At 42.8% G+C, this 20,400-nt stretch overlaps 1 protein-coding gene across 4 annotated transcripts in view; it reads right to left on the minus strand.

The window, feature by feature from the left end:
- Nucleotides 1–20,400, minus strand: part of INPP5A (inositol polyphosphate-5-phosphatase A) — a 240,041-nt gene that overhangs the window by 27,522 nt on the left and 192,119 nt on the right. For 2 of the 4 annotated variants that reach the window (XM_079978457.1, XM_079978458.1), the window contains exons 11-12: nucleotides 19,590–19,645; nucleotides 18,223–18,297 (exon numbers count right to left, since the gene is read on the minus strand). In XM_079978457.1, the coding sequence (XP_079834583.1) occupies nucleotides 18,223–18,297; nucleotides 19,590–19,645 (131 nt within the window). The remainder of the gene's footprint in view (nucleotides 1–18,222; nucleotides 18,298–19,589; nucleotides 19,646–20,400) is intronic. The other 2 variants (XM_079978459.1, XM_079978460.1) reach the window with 1 other exon arrangement.

A 20,400-nucleotide genomic window follows, 5' to 3' on the forward strand; every position in this document is an offset into this window, starting at 1 on the left:
CTCTTAAAATCACTGATTTAAATGATTATGTGAATGTTCTAAATAGCTGATAATTTTGTTTTATTCCTTTCGTAGACTGCTTTGAGGGTTTCTTTCTTTCTTACAATCGGGCAATATATAAATTGTGTGAAATAAATAATGTCCACCTTTGGACTCAGTGTGATGTGCAAACCCGGCCATTATAAAAGTTGGGGTGAGCTGTGGGGACTGGACTCTTCCTTCTCACCCCGGCTCAAATTTCTCCCAACAACCTTAACCACTGTTTCCACTTAACTAAGGTTTGAAACAAGTTTCCCTTGTTTCCCTCATTAGCTTTAACCATGGTTAATGTTAGTGCAGCTGTACAGTGGTACCTCGGGTTACAAACGCTTTGGGTTACCAACACTTCGGGTTACAAACTCCGCTAACCTGGCAGTAGTACCTCGGATTGAGAACTTTGCCCAGGATGAGAATGGAAATTGTACGCTGGTGGTGTGTTGGCAGCAGGAGGCCCCATTAGTGAAAGAACGGTTTCCAGTTAAGAACAGACCTCTGGAATTAATTAAGTTCGTAACCCGAGGTACCACTGTAGTACAAAACTGTAGTTAAGGCTGGCAGTGCAGGGAGACTCTTAGGAGAGGAGAGGCGCTGGAGACAGAGAGAGCATGACGTCCCATCAGAGCAGCAGAACCAATAGTAGCCAGAAGTCTTAGATCTGCATCAAGTCCTCTGATTTCACAGCCCTTTCTTTGCACATGATACTCATTCTGCAAGTGTTGATTTGTGATTCATTCAACCATAGTACAGTAGATGAGCAGGTGCTACTCAATACATAGATAAATGCCTTGAGCTGATAGACAAAACCCTGCAGATACTGCCTTGTTTTTGTCCAACAGTTTGTGAGCACTGCATAAGCCTAATGGGTGCATTTCAACCGAACACTGGATTTTCTCCCATAATATTCAGTTCATCTATGGAACTTGTGAAGTGCCAACATGGCGTTTACATATATAATACGACTAATCAATAGCATCTATTAGCAGTTGTTTGCTACTACATTCAATGGATCTTTTGTTAATGGAAACGAAGAGTGAAATCCTGTTTGTGTCTACTCAGATGTAAGTTCACTGGGTTCAATGAGACAAGTGGGTATAGGACTACAGCCTCATGGAAGTATAGTGCAAAACTGCCTTTCAATACAATTATGATGGAGAAAAAAACTAAGCCGCAGTCCTAACCCCACTTACCTGGGAGTAAACCCCATTAAATTCTTTGGAACTCCTGAGCAAACATGGCTTAGTGTATGTTTACAAACTGACAGTTTTGAAGCATTTCTGTGAGAATTTTTTTTATCTAAGAAGCCAAGACAAAAGAACATTTTGAGAAAGGAGGGCTGCTTGTAAAATATAAAAATGCAAAAGACAGAATAAGCAAACAATGCTTCATAGAACACAATGGTAAAGAATACTCATTGAGAATTCCAGAGACCGGGGGGAGCTAAATAGCTGCATTGTCTTCCTAGATGAATTCAAAATATCTACAGTGTGTACATCCAGTTTGCTTTGTTATGACAATATTCAGGATCTGACAGAAAGGCCAGGGCCTAGATAAGGGTTAACGGTGGTTCAGACACTTAGCTCCCAGCTCTTTCCCCAGTAACAGCCGCAGACATTTCTGACATTTTTATGTACTGTGGGTGGTTGCTTGCTTAGTTATGTGCTGTGTATTGCAGAGGAGCTATTGATATTGTTGTGACACAGATGACAGATAACAGGAACACAATTGTGCTGGCAGCCTCCTGTAGCCTCTCCCAACTCTTTAAGGAGCGGGGACATCCTTACAGCTGCAATGCTGGGCTTTGTAAGCAAGCGCCAGCTGCTGGAGGGACACGACACGCCTTCTTACTGTTATTATTTTGGGCACTTCTAGTACAGAGAGAGGAAAGCTCAGGCCCAGAGGCCAAAGTCTATCTGTCTGGCTCTTAGGACTCTCATTGAGCTGCTCTTCCTGCTCAGCCACACACCCCTCTCCAGATGCCAGCCGAGCGTGCGGCGGTGGTGACAAATTAAAATGTCATGTCTCGGATTGTTAGGAAAGGGATCAAACATAAAATGAACAGCATCGTGAGGCTGTATGAAATTTATGCCGCTGCCATATTTGAAGTACTGCGTGTACTCCTTCTTGCCACACAGTGCCTGTTCTCAGTAAGCCAGGAGACACCTGTACTTTAGAATTCAAGGACCGCTTCTCCCCATATGACCTGGCTCGGACCCTGCAACCATCATCCTAGGCCTTTCTTTGTAGGTCATCTCTGTGAGACGTCTGGGAGGTGGTAACATGAGAATGGGCCTTTTCTGCAGTGGCTCCCCATTTGCAGAATGCTCTTCCCAGGGAGGTTCATCTAGTGCCTTCATTACATATCTTTAGGTGCCGGGCAAAAACATTCCTCTTCTCTCAGGTCTTTGGCTAATTAAACAATCTATGTTCTCAAAGCTACCAGCATGAGTTTGATCAAACTGCGGGAGGCAGTGGAAGACAGGAGTGCCTGGCGTGCTCTGGTCCATGGCGTCACGAAGAGTTGGACATGACTAAACGACTAAACAACAACAACATGACCTTTTCAACTGTTTGTGTGTATGTGTGTTTACGGTTTGTTGCTGTGTTATGTATTTTTGTGTTTTTTATATTCAGCGTTGAAGCATATTATTTATGTCGGAAGGCTGAATTATTTTGAGTGCTTTAACTCAGGGGGGAAACCCTATGCATGTCTACTCACAAGCAAGACCAACTCTGTTCAAGGAAAGTGTGTATAAGAACTATAAATTATTTAGCAGGTTATGTGTTTAAAAATTTGGTTGATCTTTTTCTTTATCGCTCATGACAGAGGTTTATATATAAAAAAACAAACTTCCCCACGCACAGTGTGGGGAAAGTTACATTTTCCTCCCACTCATGAGATTTGAGAAATGAGCCACCCCAAGGAATTGATTGGCAGTAGAAAAAAAAGAAAAGAAAGACTTTCTTGCACAATGCCTAATTCATTTATGGAATTCACTGTCACAAGTTTCGGTGATGACGACCACTGGCTTAGATGATTTCAAAAGGGGATTAGACAAGTTTGCAGAGAACAAATCTCTCAATGGCTATCAGCTGTGATGGCTATAGGGTAACTCCTCATTCAGAAAGAGTATCCCTTTGAATAACATTTTTTTGGGGGAAGGGGGCAATATGGGAGGGCTGGTGCCTTCCTGTTCCACCCCTTGAATTCTTGCAACCTGAGCATTAGGCTGCCATTATTAATGTACAGGTACCGTAAAACCATTTTTAAAAGCCAGCTATGTGTTATGTTGCTACGGGGGGTGGGGGTGGGGAGCTGCTTTATCTCACCACAAATAGCAATTTTGAGCACAGGAATATGAGTTCATACATCACACACCACTTGGCCCTGGACTGTGCAATATTTCCCCCGCAGAAATCGCAAATGGCTTGCAGGTGAAAATCAATATATTGTTCTGTTTAGTTTACTCTTCGTAACGCCATTCTTGAGAAACAGCCCTTTCAAGCGTAATAAGGAGGCAGCGGCACTGGGATAACTTATGCAAATGCATTGCAAACTTAGTGATGTAGCTCCCATGTGATGCAGGAAACAGGAAGCAGGGTACACACATTCTAATACAGGGGTCAGCAACCTAAGGCCCATGGGCCGGAAGCAGCCCGCGAAGGTCATTTCACCAGCCCCTGAACTGAGCTGCCCGCTCATGTGCTGTGCTAAACCAGCGCAGCGCAGCACGGGGACTCGCTTCTTCAGCGCCGGAAATCGCGTCTGCACATGCGCAGATGCTGGAAATCACAGGTGCACACACGTTCCAGCCCACAGAGGGATCTTCGTGGGACCAATCCGGCCTAGGCAAGATAAACCTTGCTGACCCCTGTTCTAATACATGTTAATCCTATGGACTGTGACAGGCTAAGGCACATCCAAAGTTGATCCACAGAAATCAACAAAGAGTTAGCTATGAGTAAGTTAAGTTCATTGGTTTTAGTGGGTCTACTCTTGGTATAGATTAATTCAGCCTTTCTCAACCTGTGGGTCCCCAGATGTTGTTGGACTACAACTCCCATTGCCCATAGCTAGCAAGGCCAGAGCTCAGGGATGTTGGGAGTTGTAGTCCAACAACATCTGGGGACCCACAGGTTGAGAACTGCTGGATTAACTGGATACAGTCCTACAAGTGTAGCTTTCAAGGTCAGTGGTCTTAATTCTATGATGTGGTGGGATGGCACATTACCATATGGAATTGTGCATCCTGTTGCACCCAGTGCCAAGGCATAACTTTGCAACTATTGTACAGACAGCAACAGCAGTTAGTATAGCATCCTCAGTGCCTCCGAAGGATAGATGTACTGCATGGGACAAATCACCAATGGCAGTCTGGTTGTCAGTAGCATGCATTATTTACTTGGACAAGAACTTTGTGTGCATTTGGAAACACAGATTGACTTGTGGGAGTTGTCTTTAAAACCTAGAGGAGGAGATGCAGAGCTTCTCTACAAAGAGTACCTAAGGTTCCACTGGAGCAATGGACTTGTAGTTGTTCTTTTATGTTCCATGATTACCAGTGGTCCTTGGTGCACTGCTAACAGGTGGCTTCCAAGACCATGATGACAACAGGAGAAAAACATGTACAGACAGATGTTTCGACAACATGTTGAAGAAGCAATCCACTTCTCAGTTTTAAACAGAAAAAACCAGCTTGTCTCTTTAGCAGCTACAAAGAAAACTTAAAGAAACAACAGCCCTTGGCTGCTTGCAGATTTCTCTTGTCATACATGCACACAGCTTCACTGGATCATGGCCATGAAAGAAAAACACAGCAGTTGAATTTTAATCTCTCTGCAATGGTAAGAAAACATGGTTGCCCATAAAGAAGAAGTGTACCAAAACAGCAGCTCTTTGCACAATAAAGGTTAAAGACCCATGAGAGCCCAATGGTTCTTGGTCGTATGGAGTCACACCAGCTAGTCTTTCCTTCATCACCTGACACGCCAACAAGTTACAACTATCTTAGGGATGGAACGTGGGTTGCTTGAAAGTCTTTCTACTCTTATGAACCAAGGACAAGCTATGGGCCTACTGGAGTATTTGCCTAGAATATAAATGTACACAATGATTACATTTGCATTTGAAATGAACAATCTGACATTTCAAATAGCTGGAGAAAGAACACAGTCTGAATAGTTAAATAAGATGTGTAAATATTGCTTGCTTAGGCTCAAAGCAAAACAGCTACCCTGAAAGTGGGAGGCAGGGGGCGGAATCACTGTCCATAGGGACGCTAGTATAAGCTGCCTTGGCTAAAATCACAGAAGTATGAACCTTTTATAAGGGGGCAACTTAATTCAGTCATTGGAGTAGAACAACAGCAATTACTCATCAAGACCTACAGACCAAAGTCAGAGCATTGTTAGATCAGGAGGTGATATTAGCAGCATTTATCAAATCTATCTGCAGCAACCACCAGAGAATTCCCAGCTGCGGAAGGGAAATGAAGTTTCAGGAAGAACAAAAACACACTCAACACCACAACTACAAGTGAAGATCTGACAAAAAGTAGTCATAGAGATTTAAAACACTGGAACGTGGATCAAAGAATTCCCTTTTTGTCATTCTTGTGTGATTGAAATATATTAGTGAATGTGTATTTCTAGTACGTATCTAGTACATTCTAGTGCCAGTATTTCAATGCCCCTACTCTAATGGATTTGCTATGCATTCATATAACCACAGTATAGCAGACAGTACCTTCAACACGAAGGAAGGGAGGAACAACCTGAGGTTTATTCTAAGTCCAGTCAGTGTTATATCTCTACATCACACCCCATACATCTTATTCCTACTGGTGCCTTGTGACACCACCCAAGCAAATGACAACTAGGATCACTAAAGGAAAACCTGAGCATGGTAAGCTGCGTTTAGAAAGGAGCTCCAATCCATCCATTATGAGTTGCAGAGGGCATTGGAAAAAAATCCTATCTCCTTGTCTCAAATTTTTTTTCTATACAGTCCATTCTGTATTTAGATCCTTTGGGCTCACTACAGAAAATTATGTGATACGATACAGAAGTTCAATCTACGTTCTTCTCAAATCCTCTTTTATGTCCTCTCATCCCTCTGCTTTTGTGTCCTCACTGCAAACTAGTTAAGGGAGGGCTCACAGACTGACCGGCCAAGCCTGTTCTTACTTCCTAAACTAAAGATAAATTGAGTGTTAAAAACAAAAGCTACAGGAAGAGGGGGGAACCAATCAAATCTGAAGTTGCGGAAACAGAAGTCTCAAAATTCCTGTATTTCAGGCAGCTGGACTACATGATCCTTGGGGTCCCTTCCAATTCTATGAGTTTATGACAAAAATTAAGATGCAGAAGCACCCCAAGTTAAATCTTCCACTTTTTGATAAAGAAGAATTGACCACTTACTTTTACCTGTGCTTCCACCAAATTGCGTGGAGGTTCAGGCCCTTGAGATATGCTCTGCGCTGTGGCTTATTCCCTGAACGCGGGTGCTAGTTTGGTCATTGGACTTATTTTTCAAATAAAAGCAAAAGCAAAATGTCACAGAGCTAAATAAGTGCCTCCATATGAGCTTCTATGAGTGAGTTAGTCAGTACTATAAAATACACCTGGGATGTATTAACAGAAGTCGGGGGAAGGAGACTTGCATTCTACAGGGGACACCAAACTACCAGAGACTCCTCCAGAAGTGGGAGAAGTTCCAGGAACACAGGAAGCTAGCTGCCTTATACCAAGTCAGACCATTGGTCTGTACCACTCAGTATTTATCTGCACCTAGGGTGAGGAACCTGTAGCTCTCCAGATGTTGTTGGGCTCCAATTGCCAGCAGCCTCAACCACCATGATTAATGGTCAGAGATGATGGGAGCTGTAGCCCAGCAACATCTGCAGGAATAGAGATTCCTCCCTCCTTGGCCTACACTGACTGCTAGCAGCTTTTCGGCATTCCAGACAAGGACTGTTCCTAGATCTTACCAGGAGATGCTGGTGATCAGACATGGCTTCTGTTGCATGGCACTGAGCTACAGCAATTGTATGAAGAAGGACCCACATTCCTTTATCTGCCCTCTCTTCGTAAAATTTCAAACCCACAGCCTCACCTTGACCAGCATGGCACTCTAACCTGTTTGAGCTATTGGCCGAGTAAGGTAGCTTAGTCCTCCATTCCCATGTGAGTTCCAAAATAATCTAGGGACTCATCCATGCATGTTTTTTCCCTGGATTCAAGATTGTATAATAAGGGTGGCCACAGTGCTATAGTCCACAACACTTTGTGCCATAGACAGAAAGCAGATTTCTTCTGAAAAAAATGCTGGTTCCAAGCACTGCATTGCTCTTTAAATTATTTGCTATAATCTCCTCGCAGAACGGTTCTCATTTTAAGGAGACCAACACACTGATTGTTCTAATATTCCTTTGCATTTTACCACCCATTCACCCTTTCCCCTAAATCCTAGGCAACTGTGATGCTGAGCTATCAGTTCCTTTCCCTCGTCTTAATTTACCCCTTATACATCATATTCAAGATTTTATCTGGACAGGGGCTGGATGGCATAGTGGATAAACCTCTGCCTTTTCACCTCTGGGATCAGGGTTCAAGTCAAACCCTGATGAAATGCATTTGATCGCCCTAATCTAGTTATTAGTGGGCAGTATTCCCATTATCTTTAAAAGGGTCAGAGCCAAGGCCATTGGGAAGAGTGCATTGTGCTATATCTTGTCTATTGATTAATACATTTTCAGTGATGCCATTTCCTTAACCTTCATGTGCACCCATTCACACACATGCTTATCAAAGCTTCGTAAAAGGTCTTTTGCTGATTGGAAACCTCTATCTTATCTCCTCTCTCATCTGTTCTTCTTGGGATTTACTTTGAAGCATTTTAAAAAAATTATATCAGATTTCTGCCACCTGTTTTCCTCCCCTTTAAAAATTCTTGCTAGATTCTCTTAAAAAAGAAAGAAAAGCTGAATACCAAATTATTTTGAATTTTGGAAAGACATATACACACTTTGTAAACAGAAGTGCTTTGCACCTTATTATAGATAACTTTTCTTCTCTATATGAATTTATTAAAGTTCCATAATCAAAGGGCAATTGGAAGTGTTCCCTTTAATGAAGTCCAGTTGTTAACTAGTATATATGCTTTAGGGACAAATCTCTTTTATGAAATGTATCAAAATATTTTGGATCTGCTAGAAAATGTCACGATGATATATATGGATCCAGTCTTTTGTTTGTGATTAAGTCAACCAAAGGGGGAAGCTTGTAAATATAAGAATGCAAGTTTATTCTAAATTCAGCCCTCCACATATAATAATATTATTTCATCCAACCAGCAACATACATGTATACTGACTGGCTCGCTAAAAATGAACTCAGCTCAGTTTTTACCAAGGAGCCAGCAAGAATTATAAATGCCTTCAAAATAGGAAATTCAGCCCTTCTAGCTCCACCTTTCCAATCCTTTCTGCCTGAACTTTTCTCTCAGGTCATCCTGTGAGACCACAGCAACCCCAGGGTGGGGTTCAATTCTCTTTATTTTTATGACTCCTGCATCTTCTTTGGTGCCAACAGACAATATGTTTCCAAGCAAATTTCAAAGAGTCACACTCTAAACAGAAGGGCAATTGGAACTGATAGGTGTACCACATGAATCAGGAGACAGAGGCGTAGATACAGCAAATGCTAAGAGAACTAATGACGAGAATAATGCTCAACGATCAGAAGCATACTCTTCTCTTGAATGATCGGCAAGCAGATCAAACACCATGTTCCAGATATGGTCAACAGTTAAAGCCAAAACTTCCGGGTTGGCGCCATCGCCGAATGGCGGACTCCCTCCGAGCTCCGGAGGGAGCCTGCTCGGCAGGGGCTGGGTTCTACCGCGCCGGCGACGCGGGGACCCTCAAAAACCATGGGCGCTGAAACCCATGGGCATGGTGACTCGGCGGGCACCGTTTGCGCCCCCCGACCCGCGAAGGAGCCTTTTTAAAGGCTGCGGAGCGGGTGACGGGGGGGTGCTGTGAGTCCTCCGCTTCCCCTGCCGAGCGAAGCTGCATGCCATTCGACGGAGAGCGCTGACTTCTTCCATTGAAAATTTGGTCTTTAAAAGAATAACCCGTGAGTAATTGGAACTTGGATTAAAAAAGGGGAAAAATTCTATTTAAATTCGGAGCGAGCGGGGGAGGTGCAAAAAGGAAGTCAGCCTCCCCCCTGTTGTAGAGGAGCTAAAGCAAAGGATTTGACAACTAAGATCGAGTGTAACCTTTTTTTGATAAAGTTATTAACTTCGCGATGGAAAATTATAAGACTGGGCTGGAGGAGAAAAGTGGAATGTGAATTAAAATGCAACCCCCCCGGAAACCCCGGGAGCGATCTGAAAGAGCGCCGGGAGAGGAGAAATAGAGGTTTTGACAGCTGTCAAAGGAGCTGTCAAAGCGGAAGAACAAAAAGAGAACTTTGTTACGAGGACTTTGCTGGTCACATTTGTTACAAATTGGATATAAATTGTTTAAAACAAGGAATAATAAGTTACTTTGACTGTTGGGTGTGATCGGGAAGGAAACTGAGTTACTATAATCCCTCTAGAGGAGCTGTGGGACACTACAAGTATTGTTGGCATCGAATTTGAATAGGACTTTTTATCGCCTGGGAAACTGCAGAAATGGAACACTATTTTGTCTACAGAGGTCTACACACTAAAGGAGACAATAGATTTATCTATTGAAGAATGGAAGGGACTTGACGTAATGTTTTGTTCCTGAATAACAAAGCCTCTGCAGAGGAATTAGAAGCTTTTTGGAATTAGAACATTTGTGCAGGAGAGCAGGGGGGGAAAAAAAAAAGAGGAGGAGAGAGAACAACAAGAAGAATAAGAATAACAAGAACTGGACAAAGTTGGAAGATAGACTCCTTCCAAGATTGGACATGTGAAACCAAAGATGACCAAAAGATGGCAAAGACTAATAAAAAGACGGCAAAGCGGACTGGTGAAGGACTGTGGTTTAGATGTGGGAGCTCCAGGATGACAGTAGACATTGATGGACATTGGGAACGCAACCGGGAAAGGGGGGAGGGAAATTTGGAATCCAAAGGGTGTTAAATTACATTTTATTCTTTTTTTTTATCTTTCTGTTTATCTTAATCTGTATTGCATATTAAAGACGGGAACTCGTGGAAGGGAACAGGTCGATTTTAGGGGATGGGAAAATATTTTTTTTAAATTGGGCCAATGATAATAATTTTAAAATTTGAGGTAAGAATTTGTTGAATCTATTTGAAAGAATTGGAATACAAGAGGGGGAGGGGAGGGGAAGTCCTGGAAAGATGCCAATGAAAATAAGGTTTTAAATTTGGATGTTTTTCTTTTTCTGTTATATTTGAAAATCTTTAATAAATATTATTAAAAAAAAAAAAGTTAAAGCCAAAGATTAGAAAGGATTATGGGCCCATATGAGAAAGTCAGTCAAACTGTCAGACATACTTTCAGATAGGAAATAAGGGGAATTTAATATCAGGAATAAGCCAAGGCTGCATTCTCTCAGGCTACTAGAGAGGGTGATGAAACTACTGGAAGGAGGAATAAAAGTCCCTTGTGCAGCGCTTCTCAGTTGGTTGTTAGGTGCTAGGGAACCACAGAGCAACGGGGCTTTGCAGGCACTGTCAAGTGGCAGTGCCTGCAAAGCTCCTTTTGACGAAGGTCTGTCTTTAACTGCCTGACGCTTGATGCCAAATGTAGGACAGGTGGGTATGGCTTGCTCAAAACTTGGCTTACCGTGCTAAATGGGGAAGCCTGACAAGGCAGATTACGCTTACAAGCTGGAGGTTCCTCACCCTTGTTGTAAATCCATGCCCTGTGTTCTAAATGAATGTCAGTTGCAGAATGCACTGTACTTCTTCATTTGCTTATTTTTCCTGGGCTAAAGATGTGAATCATGTCATGCCCAGTAAAATACCATTTGACTCATATTTTGAAGGTTAATCTTAAATCTGGATGAGTCATGATTGGATCCTTTCAGTTCTGCTTTGTAATTGTTCCAAGATTGTAACATATCTTTGCTTACACCCTGGTTGAATTTCAGCAGGACTTTGGAATGCATTTTGCACATGTGGGCATGTCCAATTTCACTAAAACACTGCACAATTGCCCTAATGCGCAGTTGCATAGACAAAAACCATAAAAGAAAAATTGGTTTATGTGTGTGAGTGTGTTGTGGCAGCGGTAAAGTTCATTTAAAAAACAACTTTTTTAAAAAAACAAATACAAAAGCAAGAACCATTTACTTGGCGGTTACTACAAACAGATAGAAGGAGGAGCACAAATCTCTTCTCACCTAGCTTGCAATGCTCTGGAACGGTATCTCAATAACAGATTTGTATAGTTTGAGTTCTGTGCTGATAAGAATGATCAGACACAGTAGAACTTCAAAAACTGGGCTGGAATTGGATTCTGCAGTCACCCCTAATCTTAAGGTTATCAGCAGCTAAGGGCTCAGGAAACTGAGGCGCATGTTTGGATCACTACTCAGTAACTCTGAAGGTGATGCCTTGTATGTGTGAAAGAGCTACCACAGACCACAGCTGCAGAATATTTCTCTGTATCATCTCAAAGGTGTGGATACGCTTGTGGGAATCAGGCGCTGGTGCAATCTGCATTGGAGGAAAATGGATGCATGCAGGTGTTACATCCTTCTGGAGACCACAAGCATCAAACTTTGCTCTTTTCCAGTTCTAGCAAACTCTCTGGAGTGCAGGCTAGATACATAACCTACTTCCTGCTTCCCATGGTGGGTGCAGTTCCCAGTCACAGCATATATAAAGCTATAATTTAGAATTAAAAGGAGCAGTTTCTAAACCTATGTATCTCAGCTGTGTTCTTTGTAGGGGGGTGTTAGAAACTCGTATACTATAACAATCCAAGGATAAATTTGCCTCAGTTTACGTCTATTTCTTCCCAGTTTCTTTTGCTTACACAAGCTATATACAATGTAGAATTACTCTGGAGGGGCAACAAATTTCACCAGTTAGCCAGCGATTTAACTCCAAACACAGTTTTACTGCTTGTTTTCACGGGGAACTTGTATGAGGCTGCAATCCTAACCCTGCTTACTTTGGAGTAAACCCCACTGAATTAAGCAGGACTTAGTTTTGCTAAGTATAGTAAAGATTGCACTGTTAAATTACTGAGGCCCTAAGTATTTTTCTTTTTGTCTTACATTGTAAACCTATGCATGTCTACTCAGACGTACGGTAAGTTCGACTCAGTTCAACAAGACTTATCCTTATGCAAGTGTATATAGCAGAACTTCCCAACGTGGTGCCCATGAGCACAATGGTGCCTTTGAGGTAATCCTCTGCTGCCTAAAAAGGCTCTGAGACCTCCCCACTCACTGCCACCTTGCCCAAGAGCTGCTAAGGGGGGGTTACCTTTTTCTCCCAGGTAAGAATTAAGCTTTGGAAAAGGGTGGCACCCACCACTGGTTTCTGAGAGAGTATTTCTTTTAAAGTATTTTTTCTTCTGGAATGTGATGTTAAAAAAAGAAGAGATAATAGTGTATGGGCAATGATAAGGTAGCCTGCTGATAATGAATTATTTGTCAGTTGTTTTCTCATCTATACAAGGTCCAGTTTCTAAACCTATGAAAGTAATTTCCAAGTTAGTGCATTAGGGCTACGGTGCTAGCCAAATGGAATCTGATTAAAAATCCAAATGCCCTCAAAGGCTTAAAAGGCTGGTGAACAGCAGCACATTATTGTCATGAGAAGAAAAAAGAAAAAGAAAAATACAGGATCAGCTCTAAGGAAAATGCAGCTCTGAATAGAAATCGTACAGTATTTCTGTTGAACTAGTTATTTGCATGTATTTCAGATTTTTCACAAGCGTGCTAGCCATTTCTACACCTTTTAAAATAATTTTTCTTCCGGATTACGATGTAAAAAAAGAAGAGATAACAGTGTATGGACAATGATAAAGTAGCCTGTTGATAATAAATATTTGTCAGGTGTTGTCACATCTGCACAAATTCCACTGTTGCTGAAGAGACACCACACTGATAAAAAAAAGGTGGCTCTGAAGAAAATCAATGGATCTTGAGCTCAAGCAGTTGCTATACACATAAGAAAACATCTCTATCCAACAGCCATATTGCTGTGAAAATTCCCAAGCCTTGCGTCGGTATAGCTAAGGAAAATTTAATCTTCCCAAATACTCATCAGGGCACTCCATCCTGCAGACCTGACAGCCCCACTTATAATTAATTATACAATTTCGATGGGAATATCGACTAAACAAAGCTATAAATCATAGAAAAAGTCAATAGGCATGGACACATTCAATCATGTCCCGACCAATGATTACTACTCTTAAAATACAATAATTATTTTCAGGAGCCAGCTTGAATTAAATTTCTGTCAAGCTGGTACAAGGCTGGTGGGTGATGAAGGATGCGATGGATTTTTTGGGTTGAATTTGGCCCAGGGACATTTATCCTTTTAGATAGGTAGTTTGTTTTTAGTGATCATGGTGCTGCGTGTTTAACTAGACCATGAAGATTAGATTATCTCCAATGGCTCATTATATCATTTATCTTTTTCTTCCATTCTTGATCTGGAAGATTTCCTGCTTCCCGGTGCGTAAATGAAACAGCAACAGATTTTGAAATATAATGTTCTAAAGTGGCCTGCCTGCCTGCCTGTGTCTTTGAGAGCAAACGTGAGAAGAGCCATGCATGGGAAATTAACCCAACCGAGGCTCAGAATGCTGCTGGAATGCCAAGAACGGCCATAAACAGGAATGATCATCTTTAGCACCATCCACCCTCTTTTCTTTATTAAAAAAATGGTACTGAAATACTGCACAAATATAATTATAATCTTTCGAGTTGCTTTAAAAAATAAACTGAAACACACATATGATACATCAAAAGAGGAAAGCTGGGGTTTTTTCATTGTTTATTTATGGCTGCTAGTATTTCTAGTGAGATAGCACTATGTTGAAAATTATGCGCTGAAGTATAGCTTTTACATAATGGCCATGAATTCCCCATACCTTCCATGCAGAGGGAATTATCTGTATAAGCAGACGGCCAATGCCCATTACTTTTTATATACTCATATATTTAGCAGGGACTCAGGTGGCGCTGTGGGTTAAAGCCTCAGTGCCTAGGACTTGCCGATCGAAAGGTCGGCGGTTCGAATCCCTGCGGCGGGGTGCGCTCCCGCTGCTCGGTCCCAGCGCCTGCCAACCTAGCAGTTCGAAAGCACCTCCGGGTGCAAGTAGATAAATAGGGACCGCTTACCAGCGGGAAGGTAAACGGCGTTTCCGTGTGCGGCTCTGGCTCGCCAGAGCAGCGATGTCACGCTGGCCACGTGACCCGGAAGTGTCTCCGGACAGCGCTGGCCCCTGGCCTCTTAAGTGAGATGGGCGCACAACCCCAGAGTCTGTCAAGACTGGCCCCTACGGGCAGGGGTACCTTTACCTTTACCTTTAAGGTCTACGAGTCCCTCGGCACTCACAGTCCACTGTCCTAGGACTGTGCCCTTATGCATTTCCTCACCCATAATGGGGAGATCACGCTAGCAGGTTCCTCATCTCCAGATACGACTGTCGACTTCTAAATAGGTAGAATGTTAAGAGCTCCATGGCAGGGGGCAGTTCAGAGGCTAGTATGTTGCTTCAGCTCTCTGCTTGCCTATCATCCTTCAGTGACAGATGTGCACATGTCTGAACGGGTAGGGTAAAAGGCCAAAGATGCAACACACTGGATTGCTATTCCTATAAATATTTCCTGTACATCAAGGGTGATGAGCCTGTGGCCCTCCAGATGTTGCTTGACTGCAGTTCCTATCACCCTTGTCGATTGGCCAAGCTGGCTGGGGTGATGGAAGATGAAGTCAAACATCTCAAGGATCATCTGCATCGTCCTGGAATAAGTCTATAAACCATCAAGTGTGCAGCGGTGAAGAATGGGATTCAATACGGCCCAAAATAATAAACAGCTCATAAGGCCTATGTAGCCAGGCTACAGTGGTGCCTCGCAAGACGAAATTAATCCGTTCCGTGAGGCTCTTCGTATAGCAGTTTTTTCGTCTTGCGATGCAAGCCCATTGACAGCTTAGCGGATTAGCGCTATTAGCGGTTTAGCGGCTTTTAGCGGATCAGCTGATAAGCGGCTTATCAGCAGATCAGCTGATAAGCGGCTTAGGGCTTAGGAAAATGGGGGGAAAAGGGAAAAAACCCCGCAGGAACTCGCAAGACATTTTCGTCTTGCGAAGCAAGCCCATAGGGAAATTCGTTTTGCGAAGCGCCTCCAAAACGGAAAACCCTTTCGTCTAGCGGGTTTTCCATCTTGCGAGGCGTTCGTCTTGCGGGGCACCACTGTATTCTAAAATGGATTGGAGGAAACTGGACTAGCAAAGAAGTTTCCCTTCAGAGATATATGGTACCCACAGCATACACCGGTCTTCCCCAGCCTGATGCCCTTCAGGAGTTTTGGTCTACAGCCCCCATCAGCTCCAGCTGGTCAGGGATGATGGGAACTGTAGTTCAAAACCGATGATGAAAGCTGACGTATGCCATCACATGGAATACACATCTGCAGCACAGCATATATGCATCCTGTACGGTATTCTAAGAAGCTCAGGTCAATTCCAGCTGGAGCAATTTCAGAGGAGCATTGCAAGGAGCTACTGCACTATTTCTAGATATATAAAGTGTTGATGGGGCTCAATCTGCTTCGAAGAACCACCTTCTGATTTGGGAACCCCCTCCTCCCAATTGCTGTGTAGTTACCCCAGTGAATCTGCACTTTCACTACCTTCAAAAGCAATGCTGGACTGAACCACAGCACAAACAAAGCCCCGTATACAGCTCCAAAATGTGATGATGTGTACAATAGTCATTCATGCTTGAAGAGTGAAGCAGCCCTGATTCAATCAGTGTAAGAACAAGATAGGAATGGCATATGTATGAATATATGCAAAGATAAAACAGAAATCCTTTGGCATGATATTACTGTACAATCGTACCTTGGAAGCCGAACGCCTTGGCTCCCAAAAGATCGAAACCCAGAAGTACGTGTTCCGGTTTTCGAAACATTTCGAAACATCCTGCAACCAATTGGAAGCCACGCTTTGATTTTTGAACAGTTCTGGGAGTCGAATGGACTCCCAGAATGCATTCTGTTCGAAAATCAAGGTACCACTGTATAAAGAAATGGGAACTGACAAGGAGGATTGCATTCCTATGTGGTGAAAGGTATCCCTGTCTTCATATTGGTAAAAAAATGAAATAAATGAACATCCCTAGCAGTACCTGATATTCCAAGAAATTAGTTTGTGCAGTAGATCTCCTTATTAGTCAGATTTACTGCTGCAAACATCAATACTATTGAGGTTTGTGGCTTACAATAAGCATTGTTAATTTACACCAGCTGGTGTTGGAGGCCACAAACGCAACAAGAAAGATCTGCAAATGTGAAAAACCTTTTCAAGGTGTCACTGTTCTTTGATTCTCCTATGGTTTCTGATAATAATAGGTCCCCCCCCCCCCCCAGTAGGAACAGGCTATGATTCTGTTACACTAATGAAAACATTCTGCTTCATGCTACCCTTAACACAATGTCAAATGAGAGACGAAATGAAGATAGTAAACATATATGAGGTTTGATGAGCCTGTGTGTTTGTGTGTAGAACAGATTTTTTTAAAAAATCTATTTCTATTAAATATTTTCTTGATTTATAAAGGTATGTGCAATGTCTCTCTCTCGTCCCCCCCCATGTAACTTCTTTTTTTTAACAAATCGGTTTCATTTGTTGAGACATTAGGAAGAATAGGAGAAGAGAGGTGGGTGTGTAGAACAGAATTAAATATTTTAACCATTTGTTGCATCATGAATTTTCCTTCAAAAAGGCCAATATATATTTGAGTCCTAGTAATTTCAAAGGAATTCAGAGCTTTAACCTTGAACACAATCAAGCTAAATCTGCAGCCCCATACCCACTGAACAGGGAGTTAAGTCCTACTGAACTCAATGGGACTTATTTCCTAAACCCTAAACTGTGATTAATTTTCAACTGTGGTTTGTTGCCACAGCTTCATAAACCATGGTTGAAGATGGTCTCGTTTCAGCAAACCACAGTGAAAACTAACCAGAGTTTGTTGGGTTGGGATTATGATTGATTGAAAAGGGAAGCAAAAGCTTCCATGCTCCCCCACATAGCTATGTCAGAGGAAGGCATGTGAGATACTGAGGCTGCCCTTTGTGGTGCTAGCCTAGGATTCAGTAACACATTCAAACTATCTCAGAGAATGAATGTACAGCAAGAGCAGCCAGGGTGGTGCCACAGAGCTGCCTTACTAACACTGGCAAGGCTACTGCTTACCTCAGTGTTTCTCAAATTTGGGTCCCCAGCTGTTGTTGGACTACAACTCTCATTATCCCCAGCTAGCAGGACCAGAGGTCAGGGATGATGGGAGTTGTAGTCCAGCTGGAGACTTAAAGTTTGAGAAACAGTGGCTTACTTGGACAGTGGGTGGGCAAGGGTGGCAGTGAGGTGGGGGTTGCACGGGTGCACCAGCAGGAGTCTTGGATTGCCTCTGCAGCACCCCTCCCCATCACTATATCAGCTGTTCCTGGAACAAGTAACTTATGTACAAAATACACGGGTCTTTTGTCAAATCTAAAGAGAAAAGGTGCTTAAAATTTGGCAACTGTTGCTTTGAAATACTCAGCGGCAACCCGAAAAAAGATCCAGCATTTTAGGGGAGAAAAGCTTAGAACCTTAGGAACACAAACTCTACAAACATGACAAGGTAAGTTGTGATTTGTTGCTTGTACCCGAGTTGAAAACATTAAGGCAATCCATAATTCGGTAAAAAAAAGTAATCAGAACTCAAGTTTCCCATGTGAACTTGGGAAAGTGTGGTGGTTTTGCTCATGTAATTTTACTCATTTGAAACTGTTTAGCTTGCTTGTCTTTGAAATGAATTTTAAAAGGTTGTGAGCTTATTTCCTAGAAATGTAAAAATAAAAAACAACAAATAAAATAAACTCATGTCAGAGATATTAATGTTTTCCATGCTATGCATAGTCATATTCCTTGGAGCATCCAGGGTTCAAGAGCGGAGCGTTACATTTATAAAATGCAATTGTACAGCTGGAAACTCACCGCAGTGCCATTGTTATCTCTAAAAACATCTTGATTAAAATAGTCAAAGAGTTTCTTTTCTAATTGTAGCATAACCTGGAAAGGAAGAAGAGAGAGAGCTTGTAAAGTATTTTAGAAATGATAGTTTCACATGGTCATTAACAAGGGCATTCTCCCAAATTGTGTTTCTCAATCCCTGTTTTCTTCACCATTAAATCAAGACTCCTTCTGACTTTTTGAAGCAAAACAAACAAAACAACAACCTCCCCCCCAACAAAACAAACATACAAAGCCTTAAGAACAATGTAGTTCAGAAACTAGGACTAATCCAGACTGTAGCAGCTAGACTGGTGACTGGGAGCAGCCACTGGGACCATAAAACACCGGTCCTAAAAGATCTTCACTGGCTGCCAATACATTTCTGAGCACAATTCAAAGTATTGGTGCTGACCTTTAAACGGCCTCAGCCCAGTATACCTGAAGGAGCGTCTCCACCCCCATCGCTCAGCCCGAACACTGAGGTCCAGCACCAAGGGCCTTCTGGTGGTTCCCTCACTGCAAGACACGAAGTTACAGGGAACCAGGCAAAGGGCCTTCTTGGCAGTGGCGCCCTCCCTGTGGAACACCTTCCCTTCGGATGTCAAGGAGATAACGACATCAGAAGGCAGCCGTGTATCAGGAAGTTTTTTAATCTTTGGCAATTTACTATGTTTTTATATGTTCTGTAAGCCTCCTAGAATGGCTGGGGAAACCTAGCCAGTTGGGTGGAGTATAATTAATAAAATTATTACTATTATTTCTTAATAAGGGGAGGGTCAACATAATTTTAGGATACATAGGGCCCTTCTCACATTATGCTTCCCCTCCCCACCTAAAACCCAACACTATAGGAGGTGTTATGCAAATATCAACTTTCCTCCATAAACTTGCTAGTCAGAAATTGGATAACTGTTTGCAAGTATGATGCAGGAAGCTGATATTCTTGGGACATCCCTAGGAGAAGGATTACAAATATTTTCATACATGCCAGTATACTTGCACTGGGAGAAATGACTGTGAGAAGTAGTTCTTAGATGGGTGCCGGTTGGTTGGTTGCTTAGTTAGTTAGTTAGTTAGTTAGATAGATATTAATTGCAAGTTCTATATCAGCCACCAACCAAGTTTGGGCGGCTTAAAATTTATATATATCAATAAAATGTAATTTCAAAGATCACAAGTGGGTTTCCCCCATACTGATGGAAGGCTCTTTGATTTATTGGTGGCTACAGTTATTTGTTAAGTGAGCTGATTCCTCCTCTCCCCTGTGGCCCTCACCCAATGCCTGCTCTCATGTGCCCCCCCACATGGTGGAACTGCGGGGTAGGGGTGGGGTCCCCCATTCCACTTACAGAAGCCTCCACTGGATCAAAAAGCCTTCCTTCAGGGTGAGGGACACCATTGGATACTACCTAAAATCAACCAACAACACCAAAAATCAGCAGAAGGTCAACTTAAACGCCAGCACAAGAAGCATAAATCAATCTAAAACCCATGTAAAAAACAGCAAATGGGGTGGGGTGGGGGGTGGAGACAGTACAGGCGTCCCTCGCTTACATGGGGGTTACATTTCAGGCCCCTGCATGCATTATGGAAACTGCGTAAAGTGGGGAGCACCCCACTTTAATAGGGAGTGTGTGCAAGGAGGAGAGAGACTTGTGTGCCACCAGGGCTGCTGTCTGGCAGCTGCTCAGGGCTGCTGACCGGTCTGTCCCAAGCCTTCCCTCACTCAGGGCCACTTCCTTCCCACTGCAGTGAACAAGAGGCTGAGAGTGACGTCCAGGCAGTGGCCCTGAGTGAGGGAAGGCGCACTGTTTCTACTGATTTGTTTATCTTGCGGCGTCCCACGTAAAAGTGGCCATGCACAAGCAGACTGTCCATAAGTGGGTGGGATGCCGGTACTATAAATCTAAAACTGCCCCACTATTACTATGATTACATTTATCTTCCACATTTTCCTCCCAGGAACTCAAGGTGGTGTACATGGTTCTTCTTCCACCTTCCAATTTCCCCTCACAACAACTCTGTGAGGTAGGTTTGGCTAAGAGTCAGAAACTGGCCAAATGACACCCAGAGGGCTTCATGGCTGAGTGGGCCTTTGAATCCCAGAATCTCAGGATTCAATACTCTAATCCAGTGGTTCCCAAAGTGGGCAGAAGTTCC

This window comes from Podarcis cretensis (assembly GCF_951804945.1).
Source record: "Podarcis cretensis genome assembly, chromosome: 5".
Lineage (NCBI taxonomy): Eukaryota > Metazoa > Chordata > Lepidosauria > Squamata > Lacertidae > Podarcis > Podarcis cretensis.